The sequence below is a fragment of the Ptychodera flava genome, chromosome 10 (genome assembly GCF_041260155.1).
Source record: "Ptychodera flava strain L36383 chromosome 10, AS_Pfla_20210202, whole genome shotgun sequence".
Taxonomy (NCBI): Eukaryota; Metazoa; Hemichordata; class Enteropneusta; family Ptychoderidae; genus Ptychodera; species Ptychodera flava.
The window spans coordinates 923,755-949,382 of record NC_091937.1 but is presented as its reverse complement, the minus strand read 5'-3'; the positions used below and the strand labels follow the sequence as shown (position 1 = coordinate 949,382).

General features: G+C 37.5%; 1 protein-coding gene across 3 annotated transcripts in view; it reads left to right on the top strand.

Moving 5' to 3' along the window:
• LOC139141701 (mitogen-activated protein kinase kinase kinase 4-like) overlaps window positions 1-25,628 on the top strand; it is a 112,478-nt gene that overhangs the window by 35,129 nt on the left and 51,721 nt on the right. For all 3 annotated transcript variants that reach the window (XM_070711298.1, XM_070711300.1, XM_070711301.1), the window contains exons 9-14: window positions 1,290-1,553; window positions 2,097-2,246; window positions 16,474-16,641; window positions 16,865-16,998; window positions 20,153-20,234; window positions 21,556-21,631. In XM_070711298.1, coding sequence (XP_070567399.1) covers window positions 1,290-1,553; window positions 2,097-2,246; window positions 16,474-16,641; window positions 16,865-16,998; window positions 20,153-20,234; window positions 21,556-21,631 — 874 coding nt within the window. The remainder of the gene's footprint in view (window positions 1-1,289; window positions 1,554-2,096; window positions 2,247-16,473; window positions 16,642-16,864; window positions 16,999-20,152; window positions 20,235-21,555; window positions 21,632-25,628) is intronic.

Sequence of the window (25,628 nt, the reverse complement as noted above, 5' to 3'; positions counted from 1 at the left end):
GAGAAAAAATTTTGTTCTTTGAAATCGCTCGTCTGATCGCTCTGAAAGTTAACATTCATGTTCCCCAGGATAACCTCAGTCAAGTTTGTACAAATTGTCAATAAAATAAAATTGTCAAATTGTCAATTTGCAATTTTGGGGCAATTTCCCAATTTTTGGTCAAAAAATTTGTTCCTCAAAATTTACCAGTGTGATGGCTTAGATATTTAGTAAACAGGTTCCTAGGGTTTATGTTAATATGATATATTGAAATTAGGTTGAAATATGGAATTTTTAATTCTGAGGGCAATTTTTGCCATTTTTGGTTAAAAATTTGTTTCTCAAAAACCACTTGTCTTATAGCTTTGATGTTTAGTAGACATGTTCTTACAGATGATTTTAATAAAATATGCTGAAATTATGATAAAATCTTTAATTATCGTAGATATTATTGCAGCTATTTTTGCCATTTTGGTCAGGCCAACCTTATGTGGGCTTACAAAGCTTCTTCCTTTATCAATACATGCATCACAAAAAATTATTTTCTTCATAACATAAACCAAGCTCTATCAACTGCTAGGTTGCTTATTTTAAATTTTCAGAGAAATATCTAAAATTTTGTGATTTGGAAAAGTTTTTATCTCCCATATATGCATATGTATATATGCAAATGGGAGTTATTCTTATAAGGTGGCAAAATGGCGTCTGTGTGTATGTATGTACTGGTAGGTATGTATGGATGTATGTCTGTTAAGATCAAAAACACGAAAACCGCAACACCCACAATCTTCAGATTTCATACATACCACTGTATCAAGTTGTGGAGAGAGTGTATTACTCTCGCTTTGAACCACTAGGTCTAGAATGGTTGCCACACACTGTTGATAATGTTTTGAAAACGTTAGTGAAGTTTGCGAGAGTGTATTTCCCAGAAAAATCTACCCAAGAAATGTTGTTGAATCAATTTGTCCAAATCAAGATGTTTGTGTGAAAAATATGCAAATGAGATACAAAAAAGTGTTAATCAGTGAAGATGCTGCAACTCAGGAACCATTGGGCAGAATGTGTTGATTTTGTATGTAGTATCAAAGTTATAAATGGTTGACACACTTTCTGCCATCTGGTCATTGTATATATCATGCAGAGATTTTTGCTTCCATTGCTTTTATGTGCCACTCATATTTAAAGTGAACTTCGATGGAACAAAGGATTAATTATCGCTTCTCCATCCCTTTAATTAGCTGATAAAATGTCACTTTCAGTCTGTGTGTCTGTCCATTGGGAAATAACATTAATTTTTTTGTTCATAGGTTCTGACATCACACTCATCGGACTACCTTCTCTTTATCCCCAAACATCTAAAAGACAATCAAAGATATATTTTACAATTATTGAATGTGACATGTGGCAATGAAGACATATCAAGCACCAAAGCAGACTGTGAAGTAGATGATGGCTACATGCTGCTTATAAGACCAGACATCTCTGCACTAGAATTATCACCAGCCTGGGATGGAGAAACAGTTCAAGTGTATCCATCAGTTGAAACTACCATTGCTCTGGCTGATGTGGAGGTGAGGAATATGCGATCACAAAACTGATGCAGTTTATTCTCTTTTGCATTCCCATGCCAATGTCATGAACGATATGTTACTCTTTGAAAATATTGTACCCATAATCTCACTCACTGAGCAGAGCATTGATATTTATGAAGAGTTTCAAGTTATGACAAAAGGTGCTGATTTTCAGAACAATATAGTCAAAGACAATTTTGCTTGTAAAGAAATAGAAAAGCCACTGACTTTTTCATCATATTTGATATGTCTGGGACTGCAACAACGTTGTTCATAATTGTCTCCAATAAAATAAAACCAGTCCCCTTGTTTACCTTTTCAAAAGTATGTCTTCAGAGACACATGCTTTTTCCATCTCCTTAATGGCTTTGTTTGTACAGTTTATAATACATTACACATCTTGCTGTTCTGTTTTTAACCTGTCACCCCCCGTTCCCTGTATACAGGTCCAAGATCACCATTGATAACAATGGGTTTGGGTAAAACCATGGTGGTGAAAGGATTAATTTGACTGTAGTTTTCAAACTTCCACACTGTGTACAGGTGAATGGATTGCTGCTGGTTGTAAATCATTCATCACAACTCCAGATCCAAAGAAAACACTTCTCTAAGTTGATGGGGGATAAAATATCATTAATCAGTGAGCAGACATCTAGTCATCGTGGTATTGCAGAGGCTCTTGAAGAACTGAAGGTAGAGTGTTTCAGACTTTAATTCCTCATAACTGTTACTTGTTCAACTAGATTGGAGTTGCCTTGTAGCCAAAGCCAATCTCCTGAAGCCATGCTCACAATGGCTAAGATATTAGACAGCCAAATGCTGGGCATTTCAGTACAACAGTGCATGTAGTATATATTTTGTATACACTGGAAAGTCATACTCCAGATATGTACAATCTAGATTTTTTTGTAACGTACAGACACCTAGAAACTTGCAAGGTAGACGTTTATTCTTCTTCAATTCAGGCTTGTATGTCACACCAAAGATTCATGTAGATTGATGTATAACACATACACTGTGAGATATAATGTGTATTTTACTCATATTTTGTTGCATTCCTGAATGGTGTATCATGTGATACAGGTCTGTCTGCTGCCAGATAAAGTACTTTTAATGCTCTATGCAAAATTTGACCGTGAAGTACTGAACGGTACAATGTACATGTTAATAGTTGAATGTTTACTGTGAAGCATGGGCATCTGAGACTCATGTATTACAGCACATATGTGTAGGTACATCTTTGCTAGCACTATTGAAAATGAAAAATACTTGAAAGTTAAGTGGTTTACCCCGCAGGACATACCTTCCTCCTCAATGATGATCTACCAAGAATAAAGAACATCTTGAAAATGAACATAACACTTCCAATTATGCCATGAAAATTGCTTTTTAGTTCCCTTGGACTTTGCATGGATTTTGCTCAGGACTCCCATCCTTCTACAGCATTTGTTCAGTGATATCAGGACAGATTTCAAACTTAGAAGACAGGCTATATATTTTAGCTAAATTTCATACACACATTAATTTATACAATATATAATCCTATATGGCCATCTGGCCAGAGTCATTATTGAAACATACATTCAAGTTGGTGAATTTTTAAAATTAAAATCATTTATTATAGTCTCTCTTTTCTCTCCTATTTCGTACAAATTAAACCTATTCCGAATTTGGCAGCCCTGACCAGGTTTTCCCAACGATATATTAGGTTAATACCTTTGAGTCTGCGCAGTAGTGAGTTAGTTTCTGCTGGATTCACCGACTTGGACTTCTTGCACAGTACTGTCGGTGAGACGGACTGTGTACACAGTGACGTCAAGCAAGTACAAAATGATTTACAGCTCCTGCCATAATTCTGGCCAATAAGGAGAATGCATGCTAATAAACTTCTGATGATTATCAGGTTTTGCAACATAGGCCCCACAAATAACACAAACATTTTCATACGTTTTTAGTCCCCATGGACACTGTCCAGGGGGACTTATAGGTTTGGCCATGTCCGTGCGTCCGTCCGTTCACGCAGATATCTCAGAGATGCCTGGAGCGATTTCATTCAAACATGGTACAAGGATTACTTCATATATCATACATATGCACGTTGATTTGTTTTCTGATACGATCCAATATGGCCGCCAGGCGGCCATTTTGTTACGATTTTTTCATGTACGGAGCCATAACTCGGGCACATCTCAACCGATTTTATTAAAAGTTTGTACAAAGACGTTGACCTATGTCATGCATATCCTCATTGATTTGTTTTGTGATACAATCCAATATGGCCGCATGGTGGCCATTTTGTTACGATTTTTTCATGTACAGGGCCATAACTCAGGTACATCTTAACTGATTTTATTCAAAGTTGGTACAAGGACATTGACTTATATCATACATATGCACTTCAATTTGTTTCATGATATAATCCAATATGGCCGCATGGCAGCCATTTTGGTACAATTTTTAGCTCACATTTGGTTATACCAATGTGAGTTTATCGTATAAGCTGAAGTCGATGGCGTCTGTATGTATGTATGTATGTATGTATGTATGTATGTATGTACGTACAGTATGTCCGTCAACATCAAAAACACGCAAACCGCTGCACATTTCAGCTTGGTATTTGGTGTGTGGATGCATCCTGGGCTATAGATGGGATTTTGTTCAAATGAAGTCTGCATTGCTAAAATTATGCAAATGAGCTTACAAAAGTGAAAATGGTCAAGAATTAATATCTCGAGAACCACTGTTTTGATTGCTTTGAAAATTTGTGTGCAAGTACCTTAGGTGAACCTTATACAGTTTTATGAATATTGTGAAGATATCCTTAATTTTATATTTTTACTGAATTTTTTGGTGATTTTTCTCATTTTCAGTAAAAATTCTTCTCCTCTGAAACCGCCAGCCCAATTGCTCTCAAATTTGGGTTGGATCTTTGCGAGGGTGTTACTCATCTAATTTGTTGAAATTTTGACAAAATTGGGAAAATTACTATTTTGGAGCAATTTTGTCATTTTTGGTCAAAAAATCTTAAACAGCATTTTCTTTTTAAAACCCCTGGACAGACAGCTTTTGTATTTGGTACACAAACGTACAGAGATGACAATAGTTAGATATGTGGAAATTGTCCTGAAATATACAAATTTGTATTTTGAAGACAATATTGTCATTTTTGGTCAAGAAAACTTGTTGATAGCTTTGTAATTTGGTATAAAGTCCCGAGGGATATTATTAGATACATTTTCTGCTCAAAGTGTTGGGAAACCCCCAAATTTGTATATTTTAGGTAATTTTCTCAGTTTGTGACCTTAAATGACCTACACCAACCCAGGATATGTTGTGAGACAGTTTTGAAGGTTTTGAACATAATTTTGTCATATTTGGTATCAATTTGGAGGAAAATTTGATCCAGAAAACAAAGCTTAGGTGAATTTTTTCATTGCGGACCAATTTTTGCAACTTTTCTATGTAAGACATACAAGAACTGATGAAAAATTTGGATCCAGGATAATTCCGGATGTTGTAATCACCACCCCCAGTGGAAGGCATTTCACCATCTGTAACTAACTTAAGTGCTGTTTACATTAGAATGATAACAATCATGGCATTAATTAAAAACTCCCCAAGGTTGTAAATATATTTCCTGTCATCTGGCTTTATGTAATACCAAAGGATGGAACATTTTATATTCAGGAGGGGGTAGGGTCTAGAAGATTGATGAGGTAGCATTACTTTTTTACCAGATCCCTTGTACATTTTTTTACCCACTCCCACCTTTTCTTCTTATCAAACCTTCTCTGTCTATTTTTGTTGTTGACATTTGCTTATAAATGTATTTAGGATCTGCTTGTCCCATTGCTATAGACGTTGATATGCATGTTCCTAAAGATGACCTCCAGTACCTAAGTTGGAGACCTTTAATATTTGCTTTTGTCATATTTGTTTTTTCCTGGTTTAAATATTTCTCGAATGGACCAATTCAAATCGAATGTGAGCATACTGTCCTTGACGGTATTTTTTCATGTACAGAGCCATAACTCAGGCACGTCTCAACTGATTTTATTAAAAGTTTGCACAAGGACATTGACCTATGTCATGCATATGCACATCAATTTGTTTCACAATGTGATCCAATATGGCTGCATGGTGGCCATTTTATTACAAGTTTTTCATGTCATTAGCCATAGCTGACAGGCAGGCCTAAACAAATTTCATTCAAAGTTGGTACAAGGACATTGACCAATATCATACATATGCACGTCAATTTGTTTTACGATGTGATCCAATATGGCCGCATGGCGGCCATTTTGTTACAATTTTTTCATGTCCTTAACCATAACTCAGGCAGGTCTCCTCTATAGCATTCATCCACGGATCGCATCCACTCCACTCATCGCGTCCACTCCACTCATGCCTTTCACACGAAAATAAAACAAATTGTACTGCATCAAACTTTACCGGTGATAATCTGTCAGTGTTAGGATAAGATGCAAAAATGTTTGGCAGCATCCTGTTTATTAAGTACTAATTGATTCATTTTAACGACCTTTTGTAATTAGTATGGCGGCTTACATTGGTTTCATGTTTTCACCACCATGGAACTCATTTTTGACCATTAAGCCCCATCTGTATCGCAGTATTTTTCATCACAGACCTAATTAATGAAGAGGACTTTTTCCTCTCAGAGGACTTGTCATTAAAGTACAAGTGGGGACTGTGTCATTGTCAATGACTTGTTAGTGATACAACAGAGGTCGTTCTGATTTTCTAGGCGTGATGGCATTGGACATTTTGTCATCAACGTCATGTGAGTTTTATGCATGTCCCCGGCATGTTTCACATAGGGTCAAGAAGTAACTCCTCCCAATACAGAGATGTCATCTTATGAATGATAAGTAAATAAAAACGTCATCTCATGAATAATTCATAGCAATGCAGATCCTGCAAGAACGCCAAGTCAGATCACAGGCTACCCAGACAGAATGGATAAGTTTGTTATTAAGTTTTTCTCACTGTTTTCTCTATCAGTTCCTCTCCTTTTCTTCATCGCAGTCCCTCTATGGATATAGGGACTGTCTTCATGCTCTGAATGATCGGAATAAATAAAATAAACGGTTATATAATCTAACGTAGCCTCTTATAAACCCTTTAGTCATTCTACACCCATTACAAGGACGTTTATCTCTCATATACACATCTTGTAATTAATTAGTCAACACAACTAATTATGCTAATCCGTGGACTTATCAAGAGTTGGTCAACATTGCAAAGATAGAGATGTAAATGAAAAAGGAGAAGGTATGAAGATCTTGGGAAACGTGTCCCGAGGACGTCCGTAAACCTAGTGGACGCTTATATATTCATGATATGCTCAAACAAACACTGCTCATTATTCAAAATAAACGGGAAGTTGGATCGAAAGGAACGCTGAAAACGCGCATGCTTTTCGTTGCCAAGCGCCAAATTCACACATAGCCAAGCAGACATGGCCCTGCTCCATGTAACAAATGCCACCCAGACATTATAAGTATCGACCGACCAAACAGAAAAAGATCGCCGGAGGGACCATTTTATGAGCTTTTCAACAAAATTATATAGATGTTTCACGTCGTCAACGTCGTTTTCTTGGAGTGTATATACCAAGTAATTTACAAACCGTGTCGTCATTCAAGGCACAATGGTGACACATTAGCAGCAGCACGCACTGGAGAATTTTTGCCAGCACTGTGAATTTTAAACCAGTCACCGTCATTTCTCTGCACTTGCTATTAAATCCATGTCTGCCTGTAACATATCTTTATTTTCTGTCTCAAACTACGTACCAGCAACAGGCCTTTGACGTCAAGTCGGTTGTTTTCTGATATACGGTAGCAACCAAGCTCATGACAAGAATGACTTTACGGCGTCAAAGAATTAATCTCGCTGGTTACTTTTTTCGCCTAATAAAAGAGATTGGTCGCTACATGGAGCTAGTTCCCAGCTCTATGGTCGCTACTAGTCTAAGGAATTCATCGATTTTCAATGGCGCCTTATGCTGTTCGTGTACACTTCCCAAAAGAAGCGGCGGACGGGCAATAAAACTTCTTTTGTACTGTTAAGCTAGCTGTCAATTTTCGGACGGGATTTCTGCCTTTTACGGCTTGTTTACACTTTCACGTTTTTGCACCACAGCCATGGGAACGTACATGTTCTGCCTGACAGCACGCTTGTCGATATTTCGAAACGTTTCCACCCAAATTGCAATTGCAACTCATCAACAGCTTGGTTATTAGGGGCCTACCACGACCAGAAATCCGCTCAAAACTTACCAAACTAGTAATATCGCCGTATTTCCAGCTTTTTTTCCGACATGACTACTTGCAGACTGTTCTAGCGTACAAGCGATAGGCAAGGCTCAGTGCAGCCCGTCACTAAAGTCACTGTGACGTCAGCGGTGACCTCGCAACTTCTGAACACAAACTGACACATGTGACATCACCGATGATGTCGGCCACTACGTTAAGAAGCAAGTGAGAATTTTTGCCAGCACTTTGAAATTTTTAAACCAGTCACCGTCATTTCTATTCACTCGCTATTACCTCCATGTCCGCCGGTAACATATCGTTATGTTGCACGTAATTACGTTCCATCATCACAGTATGGCAAGCGTCTTTGTCACGTGATAACCAGACTTCGTGTTCGTGTAGAACAGACGTTCGTGAACGGCAAACAACACCTCTACACATACAAAATGTAGTCATAATTACGTGTAGTATTTTTTAGATATTCTTGATGATTTTAGCGAATTTAGACAGGAAACCTTGTAAACTATCATTGCTAACACCTTTGATATCATAATATTTCGTAGAGTTTGCACCAGCGCAAGAAGTACTTGCTATATGATTTCCTTACATGAACGAAATGTTGTCTCATTCCACTTGTTATCTGACGCCGCCCAAAAGATTTCTCCAAACCACATAAATAACTGTATCAAAGAAAATCAGCCGATTTAATTCGAGGATACGACAAGCTAGAATATTCCTTTCAAAGAGAAATTAATGGTTCTTAAAACAAACGAATTTCCCATGTTTCTGAGAAAAAATACAGCAAAATTATCGAGAACGAACAGCTAAACTAAATGACTGACAAAACCTTAGCAACACACACCGATTGAGAGAACAACGCTTACCACACGAACTTTGACCCCAGTCAAATCAGACTTGTCCCTGGGAAATATGTTTACAAGTTTGCCCACATATAACAACGTAAAGGTCAAAGGTTTCAACTTCCGACTTCCTGCTTTACGGACGTCCTCATGCCATGAACTGCACGCAAGGCACTGGTAGGGTTTGCACTGTTCGCGACCATATACACGTTTGAAATTAGAGTAGCTGGCTCCCCTCGGCCATCGAAATACACTGGCTGCAGTAAAGTTTGGATTAATGGTCATGAATGGCAGCAATTTAGTAATTTCTGAAAACATTTCAGGAGAGCTTCTTACCTTCCCGTTTTAGTAACTATTCCTATCTTTCTCGATGTTGACCAACCCGTAAAATCCCTGATAAGTCCACGGATTAGCATAATTAGTCGTGTTGACTAATTCATTACAAGATGTGTATATGAGAGATAAACGTCCTTGTAATGTATGTAAAATGAATAAAGGGTTAAGAGGCTAGGTTAGATTATATAACCGTTTATTTTATTTACTCCGATCAGTCAGAGCATGAAGACACAGTCCCTATATCCATAGAGGGACTGTGATGAAGAAAAGGAGAGGAACTGATAGAGAAAACAGTGAGAAAAACTCAATAATGAGCTTATTAATACTGTCTGGGTAGCCTGTGGTCAGATTCAACAGTCAATTCCAGATGAAACTCTCCTGTATAGCATTCATCCACGGATCCCATCCACTCCACTCATCGCGTCCACTCCACTCACGCCTTTCACATGAAAATAAAACACAAATCATTGCGTTCACTCCACTCAAATATTCACCAATCACAGACTTGAACCAAGTTCTAGCTCAGGCATCGTATTTGGACAATGTACTATAACATACATATATGATGGTGTTGCTATACAATCTAGTATGACCACCAAGCAGCCATTTTTGTCAGCTCGTAAGGTTTGCCTTGGAAAAGTCTCGCAAAAGGGTTCTGCAGAGGCACTTTAAAATAAATCTACCCTTTGCATGTATCCCAGCTACAGTTGGTTAAGAACTTATAATGACTGGTCATTGCCCATAGGGACTGTGTTATCAACTGTGAATTGTTGTATGTAGTTAAGGCCTTTAAAACGTTACAAAAAGTTTTCTCATGTTTATACATATTTAATGCCTTGTCTAATATAATATATATATTTATTTATCACATACATAGACCCTGTTATTCCCCAAGTGTGACCTCACACAATAGTAATACGGTATACGGGATTTCTGTATTCCCCTACTTCTGACGTCAGAAGTAGGGGAATACGGTCGGAACTTTTTGCTACTGCCATGGTACTGGTAGGTTAACAACTTTTTGTCGGCAGTTTTATCGCCTAGCTTCCATAAACTTAGGTTCTGAAGAATTTTGGCGAATTAGGTATTCATAAACATGTGACAAAAATCTACACATATTGATTACGATGATCATGACAGTTTCTCTGTTTCTCAATCCCGTAAAATTAAAAACTCTTCAGCTTCTAGAAGCAGCCTAAATGTACATCGCTGGGTCACCCCCGAAATTTATGAATTTATCTGCAAACGGAAAGAAAAGAATATACAAAAATCCACAAATGATGCTGTCAAGCAACTGATGAAACTTTTAGCATGGGCTAAGGATTTATTGATGTTGAATTTCAGTAGGGAGTCTATCAAGGAGGTATAAAAGCAGGGTTGGTACGCTCCTGGAAAGTCCTGGAAAGTCCTGGAATTTAAAACCACTCCTGGAAACTCCTGGAAAATTGCAAGTTACAATCACACATGGTCGAGAACGGCCAAATCATAAAGGCGAACGTCAAACAGTATAATTGTCGAACGTCAAAATCGTAAAATGCGAAAAGATGTTTTGCGACAGGTGGGGAGCCCTCCCGAGACAAAATTTGGAAAGCGTAGTAGTGTTTCTTATAATGTCGTAATGGGGTATTCTTGTACTAGCGTGGGCGAGACCATGTTGTGTATTCCATTATCCACGGTTTTGCACGCACGTACAGTGACATCGAAGTATGCATGCGTAACGGTTGTGGAGGGGGACCGTGTTGTAATTTACACTGAAAATCGACCTTCCTGCAACACTCTGTGGGTTGAGACTTTGTTAGTCCCCACGGACACCGTCCGGGGGACTTATAGGTTTGGTCATGTCCGTGCGTCCGTCCGTGCGTCCGTCCGTCCGTCCGTCCGTCCGTCCGTCCGTTCACGCAGATATCTCAGAGACCCTGGAGCGATTTCGTTCAAACTTGGTACAAGGATAGTACCCTACCTCATACAGATGCACATCGATTTGTTTCACAATGCGATCAAATTTGGCGGTGTTAGAGGACTTTTTAGTTTTCACCTCCATAGACTCCCATGTATAAGGCAGTCAGTCTATAGACTCCCATGTATAAGGCCGTCCATAGACTCCCATGTATAAGGCGGTCCATAGACTCCCATGTATAAGGAAGTCCATAGACTCCCATGTATAAGGCAGTCCATAGACTCCCATGTATAGGGCAGTCCATAGACTCCCATGTATAAGGCCAAGAAAAATAAAAATTTAGTTCCTCATAGTATTCATATTGCAAAAAGGATGCAGTGACACAGTTTTTTAGTCCCCACAGATAAAGTCCAGGGGGCTCATAGATTGGGTCATGTCAGTCCGTGAGTCCATCCATGTGAGTCCATCCGTTCACGCAGATATCTCAGACACTTTGACAAATGTCACGTGACCTTGGTGACCTTTGACCTCAAATATACATATTTGTCCATAACTCAGTAACCACAAGTGCTAGACCCTTCATATTTGGTATGATGGGACAGCTTATGACGCCACATATTGTTCCTCATTAATTATGCGCATATCTAACTTTGAGCGAGCCAATAGAGCTAGAGGTATGATTTTTGGTATGTAGGGATAACTTAGCAATACAATTTTTTTGACAAAATGTCATGTGACCTCGGTGACCTTTGACCTCAAATATACATATTTGTCCATAACTCAGGAACCATTAATGCTACACCCTTCATATTTGCTATGATGGGACACCTTATGACACCACATATTGTACCTCATTAATTATGTGCATATCTTATTTTGAGCAAGCCAATAGAGGTAAATGTACGATTTTTAGTATATAGGGATAGACTATAGGATAGAAATTTTTTGACAAAATGTCATGTGACCTCTATAACCTTATACCTACAATACACGATAATGTCAATAAATAAGTAACCACAAGTGCTATGTCCTTTATATTGAGTAGGTTGGAAGAACTTATGACAACACATGCTTAACCTCGTTAATTATGCCCATATATAATTGTGGCCAAGCCAATAGAGCTGGAGGTCTGAATTTTGGCATATATGGATAATTAGCAATACAATGTTTTTTTTTTTTTTCAAAATGTCACGTGACCTTGATGACCTTTGACCTTCAATATGCATATATATGCATATCTCAGTAACCACAAGTTCTTTACGCTTTGATTTTGATAGGATAATAGACCTTAAGATGTCACATCTTGTACCTCATTTATTATGCACATATGTATTTCTTGGCTGGCCAATACAACTAGAGGTCTGATCTTTTTTCCTGATTTAGAACCATAACTTATACATGCCTCTTGTTTCAAATTGGGAACAATGACATAGACCTATGTGTCCATAGATCTGAACATATACACTCCAGTGATAGTTCTTAATGACCTCATTTCCCTGCCCCATCAAGACTAATACTCCTATTACAAGTGGGGACTATGTCATTGACAATGACTTGTTTTTATTGATATGAGAAGATAATTATACTAGGCTAACACAGTAGGGATGTAATTAAATCTGCGACGTTGTTTATATCAAAGCAGGCTGCCAGTCGCAATGAGATAACACTGGGAAGATGATATCACAACTGACACCAAGCACAGACAACTTCAAGAAATCGTGTGTCAGAGTTTGCAACCTGATGGTTGAGTTTCTGTGTGCTTTCAATGAATAAAAACAAAAAATTTTGTGTGTAGAACAAAACTATTTATTGTGGAAACAATTCACTTATAATGAAACAAAACTGCAATAACTCAACATGTTCTACAGTTCCTGCAAAAGTACAGCCACCACTTCTACACGTAATCGAGTTGCCCCTTGAAATCCTACACCATCCCCAAACTCAGACGAGTACTACACATTCTCTGTTCTATATATATATTTACCGGTACTGTAAGTGTTACATGATTAGTATTTCCATGGTCCCTCAACAGAGGGCCGCTGTATTTTGCTATAACTTAGTATAAGCAAACAGTTTAAACTCTTGACTATTAACCCATTGGTAAAATCAATATTACTACTCCCAGTTCTCTTCAGACTCTTTAACCTGGTGACATATTTAAAAGTACAAAATTCAGTATAGCATGTGCTGAACTTTGTTGGTTTTAGAATGTCTTTTGTCAGCTTTGCTTCTCAGAACATTGGCCAAAGACAATCAGTGAACCTTTAATGATATCTTGACACTAGTATGCTTCTAAACAAATTTATAAACTTTGTTGTTTTTATTCAATATACAACATAGAAACTCTACAGTGGCATTCTGACTTTTTCTTGAAGTTGTCTGTACTTGGTGTTACTGAATCATCTTCCCGCCTTTTATACATACACTATCTCATTGAGACTGGATGCCTGCTTGCTTTGATATAAACAATATCACCAATTTAATTACAACCCTGCTGTTATAAAATTGGCTGCTGACATCAATTAAAACAAGACTCAACTCATAGAGTGTTGCAGGAAGGTTGATTTTCAGTGTAAAGCTTGTTCGGGTCATCAGTCACTGCAATGCCTCCTGGAAAGTGTTTATTCAGCGACCATAGGTTGAAACAGCCCGAGTACAAAGGATGGCTGGAGCAGGCACAAGATAAATTCGCGGCAAGATGCAAACTTTGTGAAAAGACTTTCGATGTATCGAAAAGCCTAGCCCTGCGTATGATGCTCCGTGTTCCCTGGCTCGCCATTCGGTACATTCATGAGAGATATCGCCCGCCTTTGGGCCCTTGACCGTGCATCGCCAGCAAACTAATAACAGTCTGTGAGCGGTTGAGTGATTCGGGTAGGCATAGATTGGAATCAAGTTGATTTTGGCCAAGAGTAGTTAGAAAAGTAGTTTTTCATGTGGGGTCCAAATTGGGGCAGCATGTCTATGGACCTTAGCAGGGCTGTAGTGGGAGGCTTATACGCCAGGAACACACAGTATCGTACGCAGGGCAATGGAAAGCCATGCTAAAGGAGCAAAACATTGAGCTCTGGTAGGAAAAAAACAGGAGCCTGTAAATAAAAAATTAATGATTTCTTTGCCCGATCTTCATCAAATGTAAAGTCATCGACTAATTCTAAGCCTTCCCTGAGTTTATCTTTCCTGACACCACACTGGCAACTCGCAACTGTCTCAGTCGTCAGCGATGTTATTCAAGATGTCGTCACTGTCAAAACCTGTCAACTCGTCATTGACTTCATTTGTCAGCAAAATGATCTCTTAAGGGCTGAAGTTTTGTGGACAATGAAAACGTTTGAAAAAATTAGTGTATGATGCTTTTTAAAATTGCAAGCTTTATCGTGCAAACACTCCTGGAAAATGGCATTTTTCAACCACAAATACTCCTGGAAAATGGCAAAAAAACTCCTGGAAAGTCCTGGAATTTTGATTTACTTGAAGTGTATGAACCCTGAAAAGGGGAGTTTAACGGTGCTGCCGTACACTTATGCGAGTGACACAGATAGGTGCATGACACAAACGATAACTAGCTGGCTTGAATGAACATGAAATAGAAAATGTCAAATGTTTTGCTGTTCTGCTTTGTTTAATGATAAGTTTATTGTTTGGTTCCTTTCATAATAATGGCAAGTTCACAGCATGAGGCTAACCCCCAAAGTTTCAAACAGTATGAGCTCTAGCTGAGAACGCGATCGATCCAGTGATCTTCGTATCGTGTACTGCATCACACTCCACAACATTTATTTATTTTCACAGATGCACTGACATTGCATAAATAATCGACAACAACAACAACGTGATGTACAGTTTAATTGCAGTTTAATTCAGATATTGTACCCAAAGTCAAAATTTGACATAATTTTGAAACGGCGTTGACAAGCCGACGACTTCATTAGAGAGTATTCGATCCCTGGATTCAATCGTGCAGTACTCGACATAACTGGGGAAAGCAAATCACCGCTATGTATGGCACAGCCACTATAAATTACGAAGCATTTTTAGCTCATATTTGGTATTTCTATAAATACCAAAACGAGCTTATATGGTGAGTCCGTGGCACCTGTTTATGTCTGTATGTATGTATGTGGGTATGTATGTGCGGATGTATGTCCGTCACACACAAAAGCTCCCATACTTCCTAAGCTACTATCTCAGTATTTGATGTACAGGTAGATGCAGGAGTTGAGATGTGAATTTGTTCAAATGAACACGTCAGTGTCAAAAATGTGTAAATGAGGTAAGAAAAAGGGAAATTCTGCAAATGTTCAGGAGTGGTGGCATGCCAATGACTGAAACAGGATACTCCACTGACCTTGAGTCATTTCCTGTCATTGTTTATGAACTGTTTACCAACAGACCTGCTCAATCTTGGGGGGTGGTCACAATGAAATTGTGAACATTTTTCTTTTTACAATTGTAAATTTCTAAAAAAATATTTTACCAAATGAGAAAAGCTGTGCTAATTTTTTTTTCTGAGTAAATTTTCAGATTTATAATTTTTTTTAGTTCGACGCTGTCTGAGGATACAATGTACATCCATATCACTAGCGCAAATAAGATTGCGTGCTGTAACCCCAACATACATATGGCCTAGTGATTTATATTGCTGATAGATTTCGCGAAATGTTGCAGATCATCTTTTGACAAGCTGAGAAGCTGTTTGCAAAAAATGTGGTGAAATTTCAATATTTGTGTTTTTAGGACAATTTTTGCCCTTTTTTGATCAAAACATCTATTTCTCTGAAGCAGCATGTCCAACTTTTGTCATTCTTGTTTTTCTGGTTTAAATATTTCTTGTTGTTTTTCTGGTTGTACTGTGCAGAAATCATTGTCATAACATCAATGTAGAATTTTCCTGCACTGAACAGATAGAAACAACATTTATTGTTGATCTTTGGTACCCATACTGGTATGTACCAATTCTGATCAAATGTGAGCGACACCGTAAATTGCGGTATTTTTTGACAGTATAACTTTACCTTCACATAAATGCCGCACCTTACGATACTAATCATCTCCCTTTCACCTATCCTCGGTCGTGATGGCTATATCCATTCAAATTTTGTGAGAATATCCGATGGAGAAAGACCGTTTGGAAATACCACTTCCGCACTCTGACTGAGAGCGCGCGTCTGTGACCCGAATCAGCTGGAACCGAACACCTTACTCCACCACTGACACAATAAAGTCCAAATTACGTCACATGGAAAATTAATTTTTATCAGGAATAAAAATGAGTGGGTCTATGTATGTGATAAAGATATAGTAATACCGTTGTATATTTATACATAATCTCCCAGTATTCCTCACTCATGTGACGTCATCAAAGACTCGTGTTTCCCCCAACATAGGTGTATCCCTCCTCACCTACTGGCTCGGAGGGATACTGCCGCTATGTTGGGGGAAACCCTCGTCTTCGATGACGTCACACTCCTTCGAAATACTGGGAGATTATGTATAAATATACACCGGCAATATTGTATAATCTATGCTGTTGTTTATTTTACACATAGTCTGATGCTTTGACACTGTGTGCGACAATCAAGAATGCCATCTACCAAATTGATGAGATTATGAATTCTGAATCATTGGCTGACATTGATGAAGTAGAGAGGATCAACAAGAGAGATTCTGATTACTACAAAGAAACAATGCATCGAGGTTTTAACCTTGGCTTTGAGGTAATTATTGCATCAACTCTAATGTGTCCATATTTTTTTGTTTTTTTCAACGGCTGTAGTAACTTAGTCGTAGCCCCTGCATCTCCATGGAATAAGCCAAAGAGTAAGTGTTAGATTACATATTTACTAGAACAGTGTTGGTATATTAGTGTAAAGTGTAGGAACTTGAACTGTGTGCTACTTTTGCAGATATTCCATGTGTATCTTAATTCTCCAATCACAGTATCATAAAGAAGTAAGCCGTCTGGTAACTGATGAAGCATGGCAGAAACTAGGAAAAGAGTTGCTAGACTTTGCCACTAAATGGATGAAGTTTGTACTGGATAAATGTGAAAGAGGAAGAGGTACCAGACCAAGGTGATTACATCAAGGCTTCCGATGATTACATATCATTATTGAAGCCATCCTTTATCTTTTATAATGATTGCATGAAGTATTTAGCTCTTTTGTCTCTGACACTGAGCTTATCAGATAAGTGGTTGTCTGCTGTTGTCCTTGGTCTGGAGTTGGTGTTGGCATCTGTCAACTTGTCATATATCATGCTTCTTTTCCTGAACACTTGGTTTGATTGCTTTGAAATTTGACATGCAGGTTCTTGTAGGTAGTTTAGTAAGATTCTTTCAAGTTATGTGAAAAGTTGCATATTTGTATTTTTGGGCAATTTTTCTGACTTTTGGTCAAAAAATCTTCACTGAAAGTCTTTGTCCGTTTGCTTTCAAATTTGGTATGCAGGTCAGGCACGTTCAAATTTTTGTGAAATTTGCATATTTACCGGTACATTTTTGAGACAGGTTTTGCTGTTTGTGGTCAAAAGATCTTTTCTGAAACTACCCTACCATTGATTTGAAATTTGGTATGGAGTTTCCTTGGAATGACTTCAGTCAGGTTTGTCCAAATCATGTTAAAATTTATTAAAATTTACGTATATGTAAATATAGGGTACTTTTTGCTGTTTTTTAGCTCACATTTGGTTATACCAATGTGAGATTATCATATAAGCTGAAGTCGGTGGCGTCTGTATTTATGTGTGTATGTATATATGTATGTATATATGTATGTATGTATGTATGTATTGGGTATGTACGTACGTAGAGTATGTCCGTCAACTTCAAAAACTCACGAACCACTGCTCTTTTTAGTGCGGTATTTGGTTTGTGGATTCATCCTGGGCTGTAGATGGGATTTCAGTGTTCTCCCCAGGATTTTTTTATAAGAGGGCGAAGACGTGGTGCGAAGCACCACAAGCGACCGCTTTAGCGGTCGCGGGGGGAGGTCAGGAGGGGGGTGTCCCCCCTCCTGCCTTTGGAGCTTTTGAAAAACAGAGATTAAAATGGTGTTATTTGGTGGCACTTGGGGAGTATTTTTTTCAGATTTTTTTCGTATAAAAACTCTAAGGAAAGGAGATCTGAGACAGTGTTTCATAACTTTTATTACAGTTCACTGATTTCAATTATGAAGATTACATTTTTTGAAAACGAAAACATAGCGAGAGACATACATTTATTCATCGATGTCAAAATTATCATGGTGACCATAAAACTCAGGCTTGGGGGCATATTTTTTTCGTATAAAAAACTCAAAGGAAAAGAGATCTGAAACAGTGTTCCATAACTTTTATTACAGTTCACGGATTTCAATGAAGATTACATTTGAAAACGAAAACATAGCGAGTCTAGAGACATACATTTATTTATCGATGTCAAAATTATCACCATAACACTCACGTGTTCTCATCCTCATACACGTCCGACCGAGCCTAACATTAGGTTATTTTGCTTTGGGAAGGAATACACAAACAAAATTCTAACCTCCCATAAAAACTTCAGTGTACTCTGCTGTCCTTGGTTACCCTCCAGCTCCTTGCCATGTTTACTCAGCTAAGTCGGTTACCTAATGCACGGTCCCTATGGAGGGACCGTGGCTAACGTAACGTTACGGACTGAGCCATGCAAATATGGCTGCCTACGATGAGTTGCACATGGGCTTATGATCTCGGATGACATCACAAACTCGCGAGATTTGCAAGATCGATGAGAATTACGTTTGCAGTCTGCTAGGATCGACGCTCACGCTCGCATTTTGCTTGTAAATCACTGTCAACTTTTTTTCCCGTACATTTTATTGTTTTTTGTTTCAAAACATAAATCTTTTTCATTTCTGGCAAGGGGGCGCTCGGAATTTACAAAGGGCGCCACGCCCCTGTTACCTTATTTAGGGAGAACACTGGATTTTGTTCAAATGAAGTTTGCAGTGCCCAAATTATAGAAAGAAGCTTAAAAAATGTGAAAATGCAGATCAAAAATCAATAACTCAAGAACTGCTGGTGTGATTGCTTTGAAAATTAGTATGCAAGTACCTAAGGTAGACCTTATACAGTTTTATGTATATCGTGAAGATATCTTGAATTTTGTATTTTTGCTGAATTTTTTTATTATTTTCCTCATTTTAAGTAAAAATTCTTCTTCTCTGAAACTGCCAGCCCAGTCTCTCTCAAATTTGGGTTGGATGTTTGCAAGGGTGTTATCCATCTACTTTGTTGAAATTATGACAAAATTGAAAAAATTACTGTTTAGGGGCAAAAAATAGTAACAAATATTTTCTTTTTAAAGCCCCTGGACAGACAGCTTTTATAATTGGTGTACAGATGTTCAGGGATGACAATAGTTAGATATGTGGAAGTTGTCCTGAAATATACAAATTTGTATTTTTGAGACAATTTTGTCATTTTTGGTCAAGAAAACTTGTTCTCAAAATTACTTGTCTGATAGGTTTGTAATTTGGTACAAAGTCCCGGGGGCTGTTATTAGATAAATTTTCTGCTCAGAGTGTTGGAAAGCCCCAAATTTTTATATTTTAGGTAATTTTCTCAGTTTGTGACCTACACCAACCCAGGATATGTTGTGAGACAGTTTCGAAGGCTGTGAACATAATTTTGTGATATTTGGTATCGATTTGTAGTAAAATTTGATCCAGAAAACATAGCTAAGGTAAATTTTTTCATTGCGGATCAATTTTTGCAACATTTCCATGTAAGACATACAAGAACTGATGAGAAATTTGGTTATTTTGTATTTCAGCTAATTACATATTTGAATATTTTAATGACCTTCAGAATTAATGTGTGGTGAATATTATTCGTTATGTTGATCATAACACTTTCAATGAAGTTGCAAACATGTGGCAAAGGTTCAAATTTACACATAACTGCAATATATAATGAAACGTGAGCATTTTCTGTTCATATCTGGTTATCCTGTCGTATTTGGGTTATAAATGGTAAAATATGCTATTTAGTAAAGTATTCTGGACCTATCAGGAAAATATTAGCATGTTTAGTGTAAATAATAATCACCTGGCTTTCCCAAAAATATGATTTACTCAGAGAAGTAATATGCATAACCAGACACCCTTGCTTGCTGCTTATAATGTCTGCAGAGAAGAATATGAAATTTTAATTAATTCAATCTTTTATAATTATTAAATCTGTTTTTGTTTATTTGTGCAAAAATAGGTGGGCTAACCAGGGTTTGGATTTCCTAATTGTTGCTTGTGAACCAAGAAACTTATCACAACTGAGTGAAGAAGATTTTCAGGTATGTTTGTGACACTAAGGAACATGTGGGGATATATGTAAACCATTTACAGAGTATTTTTGAAAAGGCTGAACATCCCTGTACAAGCTCCTACCTTAGTTTAACTCAATAACAGAAAAAATTAAGAGGGTATAATATGTGGTTACAATTGGTAAAATTACTTTTCAGATCAAAGAAACTATGACCAAGTGTTAAAACAATAGGACATTGAAGTTCCTATATCTGCATTGTGAGGAAAATGGGACGTTTTTCCAGTACATTGATAGTTCTATGACTCTCAGAAACTATGCATAAATTAGCATAAATTCAGCCTGTATGACAGATTATATGGGTTGCTTGAGTATAAACCCCCCTCCCATCTCCTCACATAGTGCTTTGTGGACAAACTAAATAATGGGTATTTGTACATTCTGTTGGAGTAGAACATCAAATTTACAAATTTACAAAATAAAAATAATAAAAAATCAAAAGCTGGTCACTGGCCCTTAAAGTGACAGATATAATTACCTTACACTAGTAATTACAATCAGCCGGTTGATCTTTATGCTGGCCTCTGGTGATTACCCTCTTATTGTGCCATTTGATTATACTACCCATGTTCTTCGTATAGCTGTAACTCACTTTAATTGTGTTCCTGATGAAGAACTTGTGGAGTTTGGACCCCCCTAGGAAAGTGTCTATTGACAACTTGCAAGTTGAAGAAATTTCTTGCCTATATGAGTTTCCACCTTTTTACTGAAACGTAGAAGGGGGGTTGAACCACGTGATGTTATGTTTCCTGTTATTACGTTTCATCATAGATTGGTTAGTCTTCAACATATTGAATTTGATCCATGTAATCATTAGACCGCATTGCTGTGTTGTAGTGACCTTTGCATTTATCAAAGCTGCCTTTATCACTGGATATTGTTGAGATTCGTTTGCTTCTTGCATCAGGTATTTGTTCAATAATAGTTTGCGGGTGATTAGACTGCTTATGGACATACATAGTGTGGTCCTTTGGTTTATGACATAGATAAAACTTGCTGTCATTCAGATTATTATAATCATGTCAAGTAATTTAATACATGTCTGGAGATGATCCTGAAATTCACAGCAGAGCTATAGTGCCTAGTAGGCCACTTCTTTTTATGTTAGTATCAGGTATTTAGGCCGTTTCATTGTATGATTGTCTGTCATTTTTTAAATACTGTATATGAAGCATTTCAGACCACTATTTTCTGTAGATGAAAATTCTGTATAAATGAAGATCTATTACAGTACTTTGTGAGCTATAGTTCAACCTTTCACTTACAAGTAATCTTATGTATTTATTTTGCAGAATTTAAAACGGATGATGAATGAGTGTATCTCACATGTGATTGGAACACAAGATAAAACACCTGGGAGTCCAGCTGGTAAAAGCCTCTTTAGCAATAGACTGGAATAAAACAATAGAAAATACATCAAGGGCAATCTAATAATTTGTTACCTGTGAAAAGGATTTGCCTACTGGACGCTATTATATATAATCCCATGGTATTCAGCTCAAAGTTATACAGCTCCACGAAAAACACTCGTATACAATGACATGAAACAGAGAAAAATTCTATGGGATTATATATTTATCACATAAACTGTCTTTTTATTTTTCTTTCAATGTGGATTGAACAAAATTATTGTGATAAATTATTTTTATCATTTATTTGTGTTTTATTTACCCGGCTAAATTCATATAATGAGTAAAGCAGCCCCTCACCCAGGAGATATACAAATGATTTACAGGTACTTTCATTCATAAATCCAATCAAGTTGAAATTTTGATACGTGAATGGTATCCCCACCAATCAAATATATAGATTTGGTCACGTGAACATGTCAATCATAGTCTCACGCTGTCCTGATGCCAAAGCAGGTCACCCATCATCCCACAAAGGTGACTAGTGATGAATAGCCATAGTATTCAGAGTTATTTTGAATATTTCCAAATAGATTTATGAAGTAAATGCAATGACTCAATCAAACGATACAGTAGAAACAGAGATGCCACAGCTTTTTAAAATATTAAGAAGCTTGGTGGGACTGAAAAAATTGTGTTTGATGACACACAGAGTGTACTTTATTGCCTGCTTGTGGACACAATGCTGTTGTCACTGGTCTCCACCGGTACTGTTGTATACGGACTTTGATGTTTGCAGTGACACATATCTCGCCGGTAGATACATCCAAATTTTCCTACTTGACAAAAACTCTGTTCTGTTGTCCAAGTAAACTTTTGATAATACATTGGATTCCACAGTGCTGCAATGCAGAGTTCAGGATACAGTATGATAGCTTATGTCTTTGCTACATCCCTATGCTGAAGGTTTGATTCCAATAAAAAATTTACAGAAATTTTTATGTGATGAAGTCAGTGAACCGTAAACATTGACGATCGGGATAGGGATTGAAGAGTTGACAGCAGCAGAGGTCTGTGACAGCAGTGTTGTGCCCACAAGCATGCAATGAGGTAATCTTGGTGTCGTCAAACGGAACCTTTTTAAGATTGTAAGCTCATATTTTTAAAAGCCACGACACTTCTTAGAATAAGAACTACCGTTTAAATCTTGTCATTGCATTTATGTTGAAAATATTTTTGAAAATATACTAAATAACTTTGAATACTGTAACTGTCCATCACAAACGTGATGCCCGCTGATGGCCAACTTACTTTGGCGTTCGGACAGTGTGAGACAATGATTGACATGTTCACTTGACAAATCGGTATGTCTGATTGGTAAAGATAGCATTTCATTTATCAAAATTTCAACTTGATCGAATTTATGAATGAACTTACCCTGTAACTTATTTGTAAATCTCCTTGTGATGGACCATTTAACTCATTAAATGAAAGTAATCCTGGGAGATAAGACACAGATTGCAACAATAATTTTGCAATCTGTGAATGTAATTTTAATTCATCCACATGAAAGGAAAGGTAAGAAGAGTCTTCATCCAGTGGAATTTTTCTCTGATAGACGGCATCGTACACTTGTGTTTTTTGCAGAGCTGCACAACTTGTAGCCGCCTGCTCAGAGTTGTACGGCTCTGTGAAAAGCACTTGTATACGGTGGTGTCAGAGAAAATACCAGTAGATTATTTATCATAATTCTTTGTCCAAAGTCATGGACATCCAGGAATATGCAGTTATGTTTTGAACAAACTTGAACAGCAGCAGTATGATGTTGATTGATCAAATACTCACTACCAACCCAAAATCAGTAGGTACTCTTAGTTGGTGTTCATTTTTAGCTCACATTTGGTTATACCAATGTGAGTTTATCGTATAAGCTGAAGTCGATGGCGTCTGTATGTATGTGTGTATGTATGTATGTATGTATGTATGTATGTATGTACAGTATGTCCGTCAACATCAAAAACACGCAAACTGCTGCACATTTCAGCTTGGTATTTGGTGTGTGGATGCATCCTGGGGTCTAGATGGGATTTTGTTCAAATGAAGTCTGCATTGCCAAAATTATGCAAATGAGCTTACAAAAGGTGAAAATGGTCAAGAATTAATATCTCAAGAACCACTGTTTTGATTGCTTTGAAAATTTGTGTGCAAGTACCTTAGGTGAACCTTATACAGTTTTATGAATATTGTGAAGATATCCTTAATTTTGTATTTTTGCTGAATTTTTTGGTGATCTTTCTCATTTTCAGTAAAAATTATTCTTCTCTGAAACCGCCGGCCAAATCACTCTCAAATTTGGGTTGGATCTTTGCAAGGGTGTTACTCTTATAATTTGTTGAAATTATGACAAAATTGGGAAAATTACTATGTTGGAGCAATTTTGTCATTTTTGGTCAAAAAATCTTACACAGTATTTTCTTTTTAAAGCCCCTGGACAGACAGCTTTTATATTTGGTACACAGACGTACAGAGATGACAATAGTTAGAAGTGTGGAAATTGTCCTGAAATATACAAATTTGTATTTTTAAGACAATATTGTCATTTTTGGTCCAAAAAACTTGTTCTCAAAATTACTTGTTTGATAGCTTTGTAATTTGGTATAAAGTCCCGAGGGATGTTACTAGATAAATATTCTGCTCAAAGTGTTGGGAAACCCCCGAATTTGTATATTTTACGTAATTTTCTCAGTTTGTGACCTTAACACCAACCCAGGATATGTTGTGAGACAGTTTTGAAGACTTTGAACATAATTTCGTCATATTGGGTATCAAATTGTAGGAAAATTTGATCCAGAAAACAAAGCTAAGGTGAATTTTTTCATCGGGACCAATTTTTGCAACTTTTCTATGTAAGACATATACAAGAACTGATGAGAAATTTGGATCCGGGATAATTCAATTTGGATCCAGGATAATTCCAGATGTTGTAATCACCGCCCACAGTGGAAGGCATTTCACCATCTGTAACTAACTTAAGTGCTGTTTACATTAGAATGGTAACACTCATCGCATTAATTAAAAACTCCCCAAGGCAGTGTGCGAAATTAACGTCGGTCCGACGGTCCAAGACCGACTGATTTCTCGTCGGGCCGAAAGTTTTTAGCAATCATGTCGGTCCTTATGACCGACTTGAATTTGGAATAGATTATGAAAATTTCTCCGTCAAGACCTGTAACAGATGCAGATGATGACTAACTTTGAATCATATGATTCAGACTTGAATGTCATGCACCTATCAATGTTTTCCACCGTGGGAGTGCGGGGCAGCAGGGGATATTGATCGCACTTCGTGTCCTGGTAGTGCGGAATTCGATCTATGGTACGCCAGACGGGAGGGGGGTGACAATGTCGCAACATAGGAATTTTTTGTCTTGCGACGTTTTACATTTACGAAGAGTCGACGTGCATAGCACGGAGCAGCTGATTACATTCAGATCAGTATGAATTACGTCCGTACATGCAGATTCTAATAATGGAATGGATTGCTTTTGGTGCAACAATGCGATATAAAATTATAATAATACTCGTCTAGTGAGTGTAACCCTGGTAATGTTAGCATATCTGTGTCACATGATAACACCACCCAGAATCACTTCACTAGTTCCACACTTAAAGTTTTCGGAATTTACATGTACACAAATGTACATAATACAGACCTTCATTTTATAAAACTGACTCCGTTTTCTTTGCTTCGTTTTTCAATTCAAGCGTTCAAAACATAAGCGGTTCATAGAAGCGTTTAAGGCAAAAACCTACTACGAAACATATTTGGTTTTGAATATGGAGGTATTTTTTACCTCCATGGTTTTGAACTACGCCCGATATAAGGACTAGATGTTATACGACAGCCAAATTGTGTTACCTGCAGTCGACAGTCAAGTTCACGTTTCGCTACGTTTGTTTGTGGACCGCCAGAACATCTTGCTTGCTCGTTGGTCTTCAACCAAAGTTCACAAGAC